Genomic DNA, 15886 nt, shown 5'->3' on the forward strand with positions numbered 1-15886 from the left:
TAGGATATATCGTAAAAATTTATGAAAACAAAATTAGCTTTTTGGTCTTAGTTTAAGATTAGGATTTGGTATAAGGTTAACAGTGTGGGGAAGGTTAGGGTTAGATTTAAAATCTGATTTAAGAAGAGACATTTTAGAAATAGGCGGGGTTTAGCATTTGTGGCTGTGGTAACTAGTGACGAGTTTGGGCCCTCAGCCCACTAGCAGCGGCACCTTTCCAAGATGGCAGCCAACAGTAGCAGCACGGTTAGCAAACCCAGCAACAGTACCGGGGGGAAACAGTCAGGGCCGTCGGCCGAGCAGGTATCGTCACTCCGTATCAGAATATTCATGATTTGTTAGCAAATGCTTTTTAATCGTTATGGACTGCGATACAAACCCGGATTTGTCAGTCACGCATCCAGCTAGTTAACGCTAACAGTAACGTTAGCTAACGTTAACTCGCTCCCTCACCATGGTCTGCTTCCTACTCGCGTGTTCCTCAACTGAGGTTTCATAATTTAGAAGAAAATATGCTGACGTTATAGGTCGTATTGATTCACAATAATATCTCTTGACATTGGGTTAATAATAATGTTAGCTAACTGCAATCTGTCAGTCTGACTAGGTTTCTCTGGATTTAGCTTAGCCATACGAACTTCAGTGAGAATGCCTGAAAAAGGGAATGGTTGTGCTCTCGAGCAGATAAGATGCTATTTCTGCCTGTCACTGTTAGTGCGTCCCTCTATCTTGTCAACCAGTGTATGGCTCCAGACTAACATTTTCCCCAGGTGCCACACATTTTTTTTATTTGGTGGCACCAGCAAATGATTTCAATATTGTCTATCTGAGGATTGCGGTTACTAAATGTTGCGCCCACTACATCAAATACATTTTTATTTGTCATGTCCCAAATACAATGGGGTAAGCTTTACCGCAGGGGTATCAAACATACAGCCCGTGGGAGGGTTCCAGCCAGCAAGGGGTCCAATCCGGCCAAAACCAAATCGAAACTGTAGAAATGATAATGGACCTATATTCATAGAGTTGCTTGACTGTCCACCTCACTAATAATCACTAGACAGTCAGGGAGCATGGAAAATTCCAACAACGATGGATAGAGGACTATATTTAGCTAATTTTGACGGCAGGGAATTATATATTATTTATATATATTTTTAAAAATCATTAGTGAGGTCGGGCACTGATTAGGCCTGGCTCGCAGTCGACGTTCCAATTCATCCTAAAGGTTGAGGTCAGGTCTCTGTGTAGGCTAGTCAAGTTCTTCTACACTGATCTCAACAAACCATTTCTGTATGGACCTTGCTTTGTGTATGGACCTCTGTTGTTGCTCCTAGATGTTTCCACTTCACAGTAACAGCACTTAAAGTTGACCGGGGCAGCTCTAGCAGGGCAGAAATTTGACTCACTGACTTGTTGGAAAGGTGGCTTCCTATGACGGTGCTACGTTCAAAGTCACTGAGCTCTTCAGTAAGGCCATTATACTGCCATTGTTTGTCTATGGAGATTTCATGGCTGTGTGCTCGATTTTTATACACCTGTCAACAATGGGTGTGACTGAAATAACTGAATACACTAATTTGAAGGGGTGTCCACATACTTTTGTGTATATATAGTGAATAGGGATGCACCGATGTTGCATGTTTGGCTGATACAATATCCGATTATTTTCCTTGCCAAAAAAAAACAATAGATATTTTACATTTTAGCTGCCTTTTAAGCATTCTAGTACAGTTAAATAGCTAACACAAACACACACACGGACGCAGCGGTGTAAGGCACTGCATCTCAGTGCAAGAGGCATTACTACAGTCCCTGGTTCGAATCCAGGCTGCATCACATCCGGCCATGATTGGGAGTCCCATAGGGCGGTGCACAATTGGCCCAGCGTTGCCGGGGTAGGCCGTCATTGTAAATAAGAATTTGTTATTAACTGACTTGCCTAGTTAAATAAAGGTTACACACACCACACCGACCAAAAAGTTATTTTGTTGGCATTTACACATGTCCCCATTACCAGTAAAACATAATCAAAACCTATTTCTTTCACTTACTTGCTGTGCTGTTTCGTTTCTTCGTTTGTTCATTCTCAACCAGGATTTCATCATACATGTCAAGCAGTGAAGTTTCAGCTCTGTCTGTCCGTGGCCTCTCTTCCTCGGTGGGCACTGTCACCGTGTCCGTTTCCATCTTGTCCAGCTGTGTCTGTAACATTTCACGTAAACCCTGTTTCTTGTCTGTATCGAAGTAGCGGTCCTTGTACCTAGCATCGAGCATGGTGGCGACACATTAAAGAGGCTCAGAGAGAATGCCACCGAATTGCTTGTTCAGTCTCATACTTTTGTAAGTTTTAACCCCACTGTCTGTCAATTAGTTTTATTGAGCAGGCTTTTCAATGCCATGACAGAGGGTATCACGTCTGCTGCAGACGCAGTTGATGAGCTTATTTCTCCAGTCAGTTGTTCGAATGGAGCTAGGAGTGTGTTCATGTTTCCAGGTTTCAAACATGTTCCCAAATGTCATTGAATTGGCAGCAGCGGTATGAGAACCAGCACATTCTTGAGCATGCAATCCGGCTTTTCTCATTTCGAAATCCTCGTCGACCCACTGTGCTGTCAGACTCATGGGGCTGACATTGCTGGTCCAAATGTCAGTTGTGACGCCCATAGCAAGTAGCGTAATGAATTCCATGATCTTTTTTACGTTACAGCCTTATTCTAAAATGGATTTAAAAAATCTACACACAATACCCTATAATGACAAAGCAAAAACAGGTTTGTAGAAATGTATGCAAATCTATTATAAATAAACAACAGAAATTACATTTACCTCAGGAGGCCTCCTGTGGAATTAAGTTTTTCTACATTTTTATGAATTACCGGTAACAAAAAATGAATCTGAAATGTCTTGAGTCTAAATGTTCAATCCCTTTTTTGTTTTTGCAAGTCTAAATAAATTCAGGAGTAAAAATGTGCTTAAGTTGCATGGACTTTCTGTGCAATAATAGTGTGACTACCTAATCTTTGTACCCCACACATCTGTAAGGTCAGTGAATTTCAAATACAGATTCAACCGCAAAAACCAGGGAGGTTTTAGCTAAGGAAAGCACATGTAAAATCAGAGGAAAACCTGGTTGTCTGCTTTCCACCAGACACTGGGAGACAAATTCACCTTTCAGCAGGACAAAAACCTTAAACATAAGGCCAAATCTACACTGGAGTTGCTTACCAAGACAACATTGAAGGTTCGAGAGCCATTACAGTTTTGACTTAAATCTACTTGAAAATCTATGGCAAGAATTGAAGATGGCTGTCTAGCAGTGATCAACAACCAACTTGACTGAGCTTGAAGAATAAAAAAAAAATATATATATATATATATATATATATCCAATATTGTACAATCCAGGTGTGCAAAGCTCTTAGAGACGCAGCAAGACTCACAGCTGTAATCACTGCCAAAGGTGATGCTAACATGTATGAATACTGTCATGTAAATGAGATTTCTACATTTCATTTTCAATAAATCAGTTAACATTTATAAAAACATGTTTTCACTTTGTCATTATGGGGTATTGTGTGTAGATGGGTGATTAAAAAATATATAAAATGTAATCATTTTGAATTTAGGCTAACAACAATGTGGGTTAAGTCAAGGGGTATGAATACTTTCTGAAGGCAGTGTAGAGCACTAGCTCTACATATAATACCTACTGCTAGTAGCCATGTATTAATCGAACTGTAAATTGTAATGTCCAAAACAACATTGCAGTTGTAGCCTACAACTAAAATGAGTCCTATGCAATCGCAATGGCCAATGCGCTTTTCGTGCGCTCCGTGTATCAAAGGCATATGAAATGAAAATTGTAAAATAGTTACTATTGACTAAAAAATGTTGAGTTGAGAAATAAGACCTACAGAAAGCTGAGAACCTTCTCTTTTAACTGTGACAACAGGATAGCTGTGTTTTCCCCCGCAGATTTTAAAATGTTATACAATCAGAACACTTTAAGTGGCTCGCTCTACACCGCAGCAGGGCCCCAGTGATACAGGCACCTGGGCAGGCAGACACTTTCATTACAGGAGTCATGAGTATAATGTACTTTTAGTTTGACCCAAGTCATGGTTTTAGCCTCTGAAAAAATGGGTCGTTTTGAGTGAGGTGACCATGTAGAATGTGCAGCTCGCACCGAGTACAAGGGTCACTTAATGCGACTAAATGGTTGCAGTCTGGAGTCCTGCAGTGTCAGACACAAAACAGCATTAGTAACTAATGCAGTCAGTTTTAAAAATGACAAAAACTACTAGCTATTGCATTTACTCATAGCGAATCAACACATGGTCTAATGATATTTCCTATTCCAGGTAGGCCTTTATAATGAGGCTCTTTGGAAATTTGTTCAGTCTAATGTAAGTTCAGAAATCTGTGTGTATCGTGGCTGGTAGAGCATGGTGCTTGCAAGGCTAGGGTCGTGGGTTCGATTCCCGCTAGGGACCCCCGTACGAAAATGTATGGCGTGCACTACTGTAAGAGTTTTTACACTGACTAAACTTGTTGCCTTCCATTTAGTTTATTTTGTCATTTAGCAGACGCTGTTATCCAGAGAAATTAGTGTTAAGTGCCTTGCTGAAGGGCAGATGGACAGATTTTCCACCTAGTCGGCTCAGATTCAAACCAGCGACCTTTCGGTTACTGGCCCAATGCTCTTAACCGTAGGTCGCCAAATAAAATGTAAGTCATTTGACTAAATTGTCTGCTTAATGGCATTTTATTATTATGAGTGAATGTTTGATTTTATGTATTCGATGTGTCTGACAGGTCGTGGCTGCATTCCAGAGGATGCGCTCGGAGCAGCGCAGCATGGCCTCCAAGGCTGCAGAGTTGGAGATGGAGATCAATGAGCATAGGTAACTAGCTCTAGTTAGTGTGACTTGCTTCAGCAGCTACTCACAGTTTTAGTTCTTTCTCTTACTTGCATAGCCACGGGAAGTAGTTTTGGGGGAGGGGGGGGACAAAAAAATTCCTGCGCTTAAGATATCTATATCGGTCCCTAATACAGGACTAGTAAAGGCCCAGTACACTACTTTAGTGTTTAAAAAAATAATCAAATATATAACTTATTTCAGTGTTTACCAGCATTTGTAGCTTAAGTCTGATAATTATCTGTGCAAAACAGTTAATCTGGTAATACTTGGGAACATAACAAAGTATTTTTTTCTAGTTTCTTGAAATACTTAGCAAATACTACTTATTTCTATGTGAACTGAAATGGTGTATTCATTCCATTTCCATTTTAGTAGATGCTCTTATCCACAGCGCCTTACATGCGTGCATACGTTTTCATACTTGTCCCCCCCGTGGGAATCCAACCCACAACCCTAGCATTGTAAACGCCATGCTCTACCAACTGAGCCACAGCATCACAAACCACTGTAGACCTCTGTAGCAATGTGCTCAATTACTGTATTGTGCATTGTTTTTCTTCCTAGATGACCAGCCTATGTACAATACAGTGATGTACATTTACATTAAGTGGTTTGTAAGGATGGTAAATTTAATACTGCACAAAAAGTGGTTGTTTTCCATGTTATTTGATGTTTTGTCTTTGCCCATAACTTTGCATCTTTTGATGTAAATGTTTGTGGACAGGGTTTTGTTAATTCTGGATACCATTAGAATGACATGCATTCAACTCCCCGGTGGCGCAGTGGTCTAAGGCACTGCATCGCAGTTGCTAGCAGTGCCACTAGAGATCCTGGTTCGAGTCCAGGCTCTGTCGCAGCTGACCGTGAACGGGAGACCCATGGGGCAGCGCGCAATTGGCCCAGCGTCGTCCGGGTTAGGGGAGGGTTTGGCCGGCAGGGATGTCCTTGTCCCATCGCACTCTAGTGACTCCTGTGGCGGGCCGAGCGCATGCACGCTGACACTGTCACCAGGTGTACAGTCTTTCCTGCTACAGAGGTCTATATCGGTCCGCTAATACTAAACTCAGCAAAAAAGGAAATGTTCTCTCACTGTCAACTGCGTGTATTTTCAGTAAACTTGTGTAAATATTTGTATGGACAAAACCAGATTCAACAACTGAGACATAAACTGAACAAGTTCCACAGACATGTGACTAACAGAAATGGAATAATGTCCCTGAACAAAGGGGGGGTCAAAATCAAAAGTAACAGTCAGTATCTGGTGTGGCTACCAGCTGCATTAAGTACTGCAGTGCATCTCCTCCTCATGGACTGCACCAAATTTACCAGTTCCGGCTGTGAGATGTTACCCCACTCTTCCACCAAGGCACCTGCAAGTTCTCGGACATTTCTGGGGGGGAATGGCCCTAGCCCTCACCCTCTGATCCAACAGGTCCCAGACGTGCTCAATGGGATTGAGATCCGGGCTCTTCGCTGGCCATGGCAGAACATTGACATTCCTGTCTTGCAGGAAATCTCTCACAGAACAAGCAGTATGGCTGGTGGCATTGTCATGCTGGAGGGTCATTTCAGGATGAGCCTGCAGGAAGGGTACCACATGAGGAAGGAGGATGTCTTCCCTGTAACGAACAGCGTTGAGATTGCCTGCAATGAGAACAAGCTCAGTCTGATGATGCTGTGACACACCGCCCCAGACCATGACGGACCCTCCACCTCCAAATCAATCCCGCTCCAGAGTACAGGCCTCGGTGTAACGCTCATTCCTTCGACGATAAACGCGATTCCGACCATCACCCCTGGTGAGACAAAACCGCAACTCGTCAGTGAAGAGCACTTTTTGCCAGTCCTGTCTGGTCCAGCGACGGTGTGTTTGTGCCCATAGGCGACGTTGTTGCCGGTGATGTCTGGTGAGGACCTGCCTTACAAGCCCTCAGTCCAGCCTCTCTTAGCCTATTGCGGACAGTCTGAGCACTGATGGAGGGATTGTGCATTCCTGGTGTAACTCGGGCAGTTGTTGTTGCCATCCTGTACTTGTCCCGCAGGTGTGATGTACCGATCCTGTGCAGGTGTTGTTACACGTGGTCTGCCACTGTGAGGACGATCAGCTGTCCATCCTGTCTCTCTGTAGCGCTGTCTTAGGCATCTCACAGTACGGACATTGCAATTTATTGCTCTGGCCACATCTGCAGTCCTCATACCTCCTTGCAGCATGCCTAAGGCACGTTCATGCAGATGAGCAGGGACCCTGGGCATCTTTCTTTTGATGTTTTTCATAGTCATTAGAAAGGTCTCTTTAGTGTCCTAAGTTTTCATAACTGTGACCTTAATTGCCTACCGTCTGTAAGCTGTTAGTGTCTTAACGACCGTTCCACAGGTGCATGTTCATTAATTGTTTATGGTTCATTGAACAAGCATGGGAAATAGTGTTTAAACCCTTTACAATGAAGATCTGTGAAGTTATTTGGATTTTTATGAATTATCTTTGAAAGACGGGTCCTGAAAAGGGGACGTTACTTTTTTTGCTGAGTTTACTAAAGGCCAAGTGCGCTACTTCTGTGCAAAAATCTTATTTCAAAAATAAAATATACTTTATTCAGATTTTTCCGGGGTTGCTGCAGCACCCCCTACTTCCCACGGCTATGCTTACTTCTGACATTTTACTATTAACACTCCTATTTCACTCACTGTTCACCTTAGTGGACTTAACCACAAAGAGGCATAATCATTGTTCAGTCTAAGGTGTTAGAGATGAAAGATTCTGAGACTTGGGGTGAATCTCAAGTCTTCCCTGGAGTCCTCTCTCCTCACCTCCCTCGCAACATACATTGGAGGAGAAGGTATGAGGGGAGGAACCTCATCTTCTCTTCCCATGTGTATTGAGAAAGAGGATAAGATTCACCCTTGTTACTTTCCTTTTACAACTTCCCTCTTTTCTCTCAGCCTAGTCATTGAGACCCTAAAAGACGTAGACCCAACAAGGAAGTGCTTCCGGCTGGTGGGTGGGGTGCTCGTGGAGAGGACGGTTAAAGAAGTCTTACCAGCTCTGGAAAGCAATAAAGAACAGGTAACATTTTTATTCTGATTTGCTTGCTCTTTCCGGTATAATTCTGGTTACTGTAAAACACTTTGTGAAAAGTGCTGGTGTAAAATGGGCATTCCAAAATAATTGTGATTGATGGTAAGATGCTATGAATATGTCAATATGTACGTGGTGTGGTGGCCTATGGCTGTAGTCTGACTGGTGAGGTAAACTCGCTTGGAAGTGTTTTTAAGAGGAAACAGACTTGAGAAACTGATGGCCGAGTGTACTTAAACAGCAAGTGACCATCCTATCGCCTCTGACCAGAATATTGGGCGTCATTCTCTTTTCATTTCTTAACGATTCTTCTACATGTTGAATTGTTACTGTTCGTTGACACCCAGCAGCTAATCTATTGCGCCAGACTGATTTTCGTTATGGTGCGTCTTCCCTCTAACACACTTTACTACCAAGGCTATAGGTTGTTGCAGTACAATCCTATACAAATAAATCACTACTGGTCACACATGATTTAACTATCTGCTTTCCCTTCTCTCATTTCCTTACAGATCTCAAAGATTGTAGAATCCCTCAACACACAGATGCAGTCGAAAGGCCGGGAGCTCACAGAGTACCGGGAAAAATACAACATCCGATTGGTGGGAGAAGGGGAGGAAGGCCAGGGCAAATCTGCAGCGTCCTCCAATGGGGGCGAAGGGAGCGCGTCTAAAGGCGGTGCCGGCGTTCTAGTTTCGTAGCTTTGTGAAAAGGCTTTAGTAAAATATGAAATTGTGCAGAATGCCATCAAGCATCGAGTCAGCACAGAACCCTGAAAGGCATTTCAAGGGCCCGAGTTTTACGTACGTCTTGCATGAAGGTTATAAAGCAATGTTACAATTGAGATAAAAAAATGAAGCCATGTGTTATTGAATCATTTTCACCTATAGTTAAACAAAACTTAAGCCAACAATTTACTTACTCGGGTTTATTTTCTCTTCAGACATGAACAAGCCTTTCGCCTTTTACTCGAGGCAGTGTTTCATCGAAATATTACGGGATGATAGTTGTATTAAACAACATGCCTTCTTGATGACCATATATTGTCTGTCACGTTTATTAACTATCATATTTCAATGTACATTATGATCATATTGTTGGCGTTTTGTCTTTGAGAGGTTTGTCTCTGGCATGCCATAGAACACCACATTTAAAAGGAATGACAATCTGATTGGGAAAGCACTGTTCAACACAACACACTGCATCATTTTGATCTGTTTTGGAAAGAAACCTAATATACACTGCTCAAAAAAATAAAGGGAGCACTTAAACAACACAATGTAACTCCAAGTCAATTACACTTCTGTGAAATCAAACTGTCCACTTAGGAAGCAACACTGATTGACAATACATTTCACATGCTGTTGTGCAAATGGAATAGACAACAGGTGGAAATTATAGGCAATTAGCAAGACACCCCCCAATAAAGGAGTGGTTCGGCAGGTGGTGACCACAGACCACTTCTCAGTTCTTATGCTTCCTGGCTGATGTTTTGGTCACTTTTGAATGCTGGCGGTGCTTTCACTCTAGTGGTAGCATGAGACGGAGTCTACAACCCACACAAGTGGCTCAGGTAGTGCAGCTCATCCAGGATGGCACATCAATGCGACCTGTGGCAAGAAGGTTTGCTGTGTCTGTCAGCGTAGTGTCCATAGCATGGAGGCGCTACCAGGAGACAGGCCAGTACACCAGGAGACGTGTAGGAGGGCAACAACCCAGCAGCAGGACCGCTACCTCTGCCTTTGTGCAAGGAGGAGCACTGCCAGAGCCCTGCAAAATGACCTCCAGCAGGCCACAAATGTGCATGTGTCTGCTCAGACTCCATGAGGGTGGTATGAGGGCCCGACGTCCACAGGTGGGGGTTGTGCTTACAGCCCAACACCGTGCAGGACGTTTGGCATTAGCCAGAGAACACCAAGATTGGCAAATTCGCCACTGGCGCCCTGTGCTCTTTACAGATGAAGCAGGTTCACACTGAGCACATGTGACAGACGTGACAGAGTCTGGAGACGCTGTGGAGAACGTTCTGCTGCCTGCAACATCCTCCAGCATGACCGGTTTGGCGGTGGGTCAGTCATGGTGTGGGGTGGCATTTCTTTGGGGGGCCGCACAGCCCTCCATGTGCTCGCCAGAGGTAGCCTGACTGCCATTAGGTACCGAGATGAGATCCTCAGACCCCTTGTGAGACCATATGCTGGTGCGGTTGGCCCTGGGTTCCTCCTAATGCAAGACAATGCTAGACCTCATGTGGCTGGAGTGTGTCAGCAGTTCCTGCAAGAGGAAGGCATTGATGCTATGGACTGGCCCGCCTGTTCCCCAGACCTGAATCCAGTTGAGCACATCTGGGACATCATGTCTCGCTCCATCCACCAACGCCACGTTGCACCACAGACTGTCCAGGAGTTGGCGGATGCTTTAGTCCAGGTCTGGGAGGAGATCCCTCAGGAGACCATCCGCCATCTCATCAGGAGCATGCCCAGGCATTGTAGGGAGGTCATACAGGCACGTGGAGGCCACACACACTACTGAGCCTCATTTTGACTTGTTTTAAGGACATTACATCAACGTTGGATCAGCCTGTAGTGTGGTTTTCCACTTTAATTTTGAGTGTGACTCCAAATCCAGACCTCCATGGGTTGATAAATTGGATTTCCATTGATTATTTTTGTGTGATTTTGTTGTCAGCAAATTCAACTATGTAAAGAAAAAAGTATTTAATAAGATTATTTCATTCATTCAGATTTAGGATGTGTTATTTTAGTGTTCCCTTTATTTTTTGGAGCAGTATATTATTCAGTCCATACGGTTTGTTGGTCACTGTTTGAGGCATTTATGAGCTGGCCTGCCAGCAGTCTTATACTGTGTGGACCATTTCACGGGTGAAGACAACATGAAACGTACCTGGACAACGTCTTCTGATACACTGGTCTCAACAGAGGACCTTCCTACCAGCGGTCATAAAAAACAGTGCCATCCTCTGGAGCAAGTAAGCTATAGAGTACCCAAAAAACAGCACACGAATGATGTATAGTGTGGAGCATGACTTTGGGCAATGAATAAGGTGTGCACGTTTTTTATGTCTTATTTTGTTTCTGTTTTTACTTTGTGACTGTATTCGAGCAAGAAGTTGTCAATTTGATGTGGTTATTAGGCGGGGTTTCTGTATAAGCACTTTGTGACATCTGCGGATGTAAAAAGGTCTTTATAAATAAATATGATTGATTGGTTTGGATTTGATGTCCAGGGTAGGTAATAGAACTGTACACAGGAAAATGCTCTTGGCAATCATTCATACATTATCAGAAAATAGTGACTATTTGTAACAATTGTAACTAACTATTTTTAATGTAGAAAGGTTTCATTGGAGGCAAATGCACTGGCAGTTATGACCAATATCGTTTCATTTTCTACACACGGAGGAGGATATTTGGCCAGATACTGTTAACTCTAGCTAGCTACCGTACACCACTTCTATTCCTGAGATAGGAAAATAATTGTCGACGAGGATGGGATTCGAACCCACGCGTGCAGAGCACAATGGATTAGCAGTCCATCGCCTTAACCACTCGGCCACCTCGTCCTCTGAGTCACATCATACACCGAAACCCCTATTTATCTCAAACCACAGCTTTACTGTCATGAATTTATTTAGTTAATTGGGTTATGGAATTCAAGAGAGCATTTTCATGAAAGTGCTAGCAAGCGTATTTGAACATGCAGTTGTTTGCTACGAACACAATAAATGGTCCATATAATGTCAAGCTAGCTAGCTACGTGCCCTTCTATACTAGGGTTTGTGGTAGTAAAGCGCAGACGTGCGCCACAACAGGGTCGTCACTAGTTACCACAGCCACAAAGTCATAAACCCCGCCTATTTCTACAATGTATCTGCTTAAAATCTGATTTTAATCTTAACCATAACCACACTGCTAACCTTATGCCTAACCTTAACATCAAATTAAATTATGACCAAAAAGCACGTTTTTGTTTTCATTAATTTTTACGATATAGCCAACTTTGTGGATGTGCTATCTAGTGGAAACCCACCATTCTCCAAATGTTATGTTTTGAAATGCTATGAGATTGACAACACCGCATATCATCAAATATGAAGGATGCCCGTGGAATGATTTCACTACTGAAAATGTTTATCGAACCTTACGGCAGCACTGCGTGATGTCAACGGCTCGAGACAGTCGAGGAGAGCCCCAACCAAAATAAATGCCGAAATGTAGCTAGTTAGCCACCTAGCAGTGGTCAATTTTATACCTACCTGGGGCATATTGCTAAAGGATTTTGCTGTATGTGGTGTACATATAGTGCTCGGGAATGCATTTCTATAAGTAATGTTCCGTGTTTAAAGTGTTGCTCTGGTAATGGTGGCAGTCTTGCAACTGATCTACCTCTCTCATTTCTATCGAAACCGCACGGTAAGCAGCAGCGCTACCGATACTCGGAGGTTTTCCGGAGCTCTGGCAAGAAAAATGCCCACTCGGAGAAAAACTCACGGAAAGAGCTTCTCAGGTACTCTCTGTCCACGGGGGTATATTTGATGCCAGCGGGAAATACCGTGTGTACAAGAACTTGATAAAAAGCGATTTCTCCACCAATCAGAACAATGGAGCGGATGCAAACTCGCACCTCTTGGCCTTAGCAACGCACACATCCATCAACAACTTGCATCACCTGGACTCTTTGGTGGAACGTTGGCAGAACCTTCTCTCTGTGGCCATTTTCGCATATGGGCAAGATGTCACGTTTGCCACAGCTCTGGTCTACACCCGCAGCATCTTCTGCCCAGATACAGGCCTTGGTGACTTCCATATGGTGTGCCACTCCAGGGAGATGGCGAGTTTCCCAGAGCAGGGCCGGAGCATTTTGCAGGTCTGGAGGACTGTGCCGTGGTGTTTGGAGACGCAATGAGACAAATACCAGAACTATGCCATCGGGGGTGACGCCTCCTATCCAAACAATCTTCTTTGGAGCGTTGCCAGTGGCATCATGGAAGCCAACTACATCCTGGTCATCGACATGGCGCCCAGTGCTGACCTCCACCAGCAGTTCCTGGCGCTGGTCATGAGACGTGAATCTGCCACAGACGAGGTCTTCGTCCTGCCCTCCTTCGAGATCCGCCATGTACACAAGATGCCTGCCACCAAGTCGGAGCTGGCACAGCTGTACCAGGTGGGAGAGGTGCGGCCCTTCTATGAGGTGCCGTACCCACAGTGCCAGGCCCCCACCAACTACTCCCAGTGGGTGAACAGACATAGCCAAGGCTTGGGGCCCCTGGACGTGGCCTATATGTTATCCTGGGTGGAGCCCTTCTACATCGGGCCCTGCACCGTGCCCCTGTACGACGTCTTCAGGCAGTACGGCTTCAACCGCATTAGCCAGGTATGTATTGTACGGATAAAAGTAGCCAGTTACTCACAGTGCGGAGGGGACACGACAGGTGTGTGTGTGTGTGTGTGTGTGTGTGTGTGTGTGTGTGTGTGTGTGTGTGTGTGTGTGTGTGTGTGTGTGTGTGTGTGTGTGTGTGTGTGTGTGTGTGTGTGTGTGTGTGTGTATGGTTGAAAACAGTTAGGACTACATTACATTATCAACAGACACAGGACACTGCAGAGATTCTTGCACAGCAGTAAAATATACATTATACAAATAGAATATAAATAAATACTTCGTCCTTGACACGTCATTCAGTTAAAAGTTTGCAATATTTCATGTTGTCCCCCTTACCTCATTGTCCTCTTCTCCCCCTCTTCCCTCCCCAGGCCTGTAAGCACTAGCGGTTCTGGGGGGGGCAGGGGGGACCAGTGCCCCTGTGACAACATTTTGGACCCCCTTGTGGCCCCCCTAAATGTGGAGTATGAAATAATTTTTACATAACACATTTTTGCTATCTTTCTTTTTTTACATCCGTTATTAGACAGTGACAACGATGATGGTTATGAACATGGTCTTTTGCCTGCTAATGCCTGCAATGCAGTGAAGAAAACGATATGGCAACAATAAGTGTAATGTAACTGGCCCCTCTAACAGTACAACTGGCCCCAGCTTGCCCCCCCCCCCAGTTGAAATGGTCTAGAACCGCCACTGCCTGTAAGCTCCACGTGACGGGCTACGGATTCTCCGTCCTCAACTCTGCCTTCGTGGTGCACGAAGGGTTCAAAGTTCAGGGCGAGATCCACAGCAGGAAGGACGAGGAGAACCGAAGGAGCCGCCTCCTGTTCCGCAACTTCAAGGAGGGCCTGAAGACCAAGTACCCCTCCTCCCCTCGACGCTGCTGAGGAGACAAGATGAGAACACTGGTGCCTGATTGACACTATAGGGTAAAACTATGGGTTGGCCTGGTTACGTATCCATCTTTTCAGCACTCCTATGAGTTCACAAGACTTCTGTCCAGCAAGAAATCAACAAATTACCAACTGCACTACAACATAAACATGAAATGATCACTGGTCCCTGAATTTCTGCTCATTTGTCCAAGTCGGTCAACCACTAGATGGCAATAGACACTTGACTGTAAGGTTTTCACATCATCATCATAAATCAGCATTACCTATGTATTGACAGTGAGGGTGGTCCTGTCATTTCTAGTGCCCACTGAAGACCATACCATCTTTTGTAAATATACTCATTGTTCTATAGAAGCTGGGTTTGATTGACACTCCCATAGAGAGATGTATCTAGTGGGAAAGAGTGACAAGTGTTTTGAGTCTAACAGTTATACCTGCAGGTAAACGCAACGCTGTTGAACGTTTAGAGAGATTAAATGTCTATTTAATGTAAATGGTTACTTATTTATTAAAGGATTGGAGTTGTATGGTTTTCATTTGTTTGAAGTACAAATAGTTATTATTATGAACACATACAGTTCAAGTCGGAAGTTTACATACACCTTAGCCAAATACATTTAATCTCAGTTTCACAATTCCTGACATTTAATCCTAGTACAAATTCAGTTTTAGGTCAGTTAGGATCACCACTTTATTTTAAGAATGTGAAATGTCAGAATAGTAGTAGAGAGAATGATTTATTTAAGCTTTTATTTATTTCATCACATTCCCAGTGGGTCAGAAGTTTACATAGACTCAGTTAATATTTGGTAGCATTGCCTTTAAATTGTTTATCTTGGGTCAAACTTGTCGGTTAGCCTTCCACAAGATTCCCACAATAAGTTGGGTGAATTTTGGCCCATTCCTCCTGACAGAGCTGGTGTAACTGGGTCAGGTTTGTAGGCTTCCTTGCTCGCACCCGCTTTTAGAGTTCTGCCCACACATTTTCTATTGGATTGAGGTCAGGGCTTTGTGATGGCCACTCCAATACCTTGACTTTGTTGTCCTTAAGCCATTTTGCAACAACTTTGGAAGTATGCTTGGGGTCATTGTCCATTTGGAAGACCCATTTGCGACCAAGCTTTAACATCCTGACTGATGTCTTGAGATGTTGCTTCAATATATCCACATCATTTTCCTCCCTCATGGTGCCATCTATTTTGTCAAGTGCACCAGTCCCTCCTGCAGCAAAGCACCCCCACAACATGATGCTGCCACCCCGTGCTTCACGGTTGGGATGGTGTTCTTCGGCTTGCAAGCATCCTCCTTTTTCCTCCAAACATAATGATGGTCATTATGGCCAAACAGTTCTATTTCTGTTTCATCAGACCGGAGGACATTTCTCCAAAAAGTACGATCTTTGTCCCCATGTGCAGTTGCAAACCGTAGTCTGGCTTTTTTATGGTGGTTTTGGAGCAGTGGCTTCTTCCTTGCTGAGCAGCCTTTCTGGTTATGTCGATGAAGGACTTGTTTTACAATGGATATAGATATTTTTGTACCTGTTTCCTCCAGCATCTTCACAAGGTCCTTTGCTGTTGTTCTGGGATTGA

The 15886-nt window shown here is 43.9% G+C and overlaps 1 protein-coding gene, 1 non-coding gene and 1 pseudogene across 2 annotated transcripts; 2 read left to right on the plus strand and 1 right to left on the minus strand.

The window, feature by feature from the left end:
• The first annotated feature begins 208 nt into the window (after nucleotides 1–208).
• Nucleotides 209–9269, plus strand: pfd2 (Prefoldin subunit 2). Its single transcript, NM_001141000.2, is given in 4 exon segments — nucleotides 209–303; nucleotides 4819–4907; nucleotides 7866–7989; nucleotides 8514–9269. Coding segments are annotated over 4 exon segments (483 nt in total). The 5' UTR covers nucleotides 209–222; the 3' UTR covers nucleotides 8703–9269.
• A 2230-nt stretch (nucleotides 9270–11499) lies between these two features.
• Nucleotides 11500–11581, minus strand: trnas-gcu (transfer RNA serine (anticodon GCU)). Its single transcript has one exon. It is a non-coding gene; the product is annotated as a tRNA-Ser (tRNA).
• Nucleotides 11582–11884: 303 nt separating this feature from the next.
• Nucleotides 11885–14829, plus strand: LOC106608887 (beta-1,4-glucuronyltransferase 1-like; annotated as a pseudogene).
• The last annotated feature ends 1057 nt before the right edge of the window (nucleotides 14830–15886 follow it).

This window comes from Salmo salar, chromosome ssa07 (genome assembly GCF_905237065.1).
Source record: "Salmo salar chromosome ssa07, Ssal_v3.1, whole genome shotgun sequence".
NCBI classification, from domain to species: Eukaryota; Metazoa; Chordata; class Actinopteri; order Salmoniformes; family Salmonidae; genus Salmo; species Salmo salar.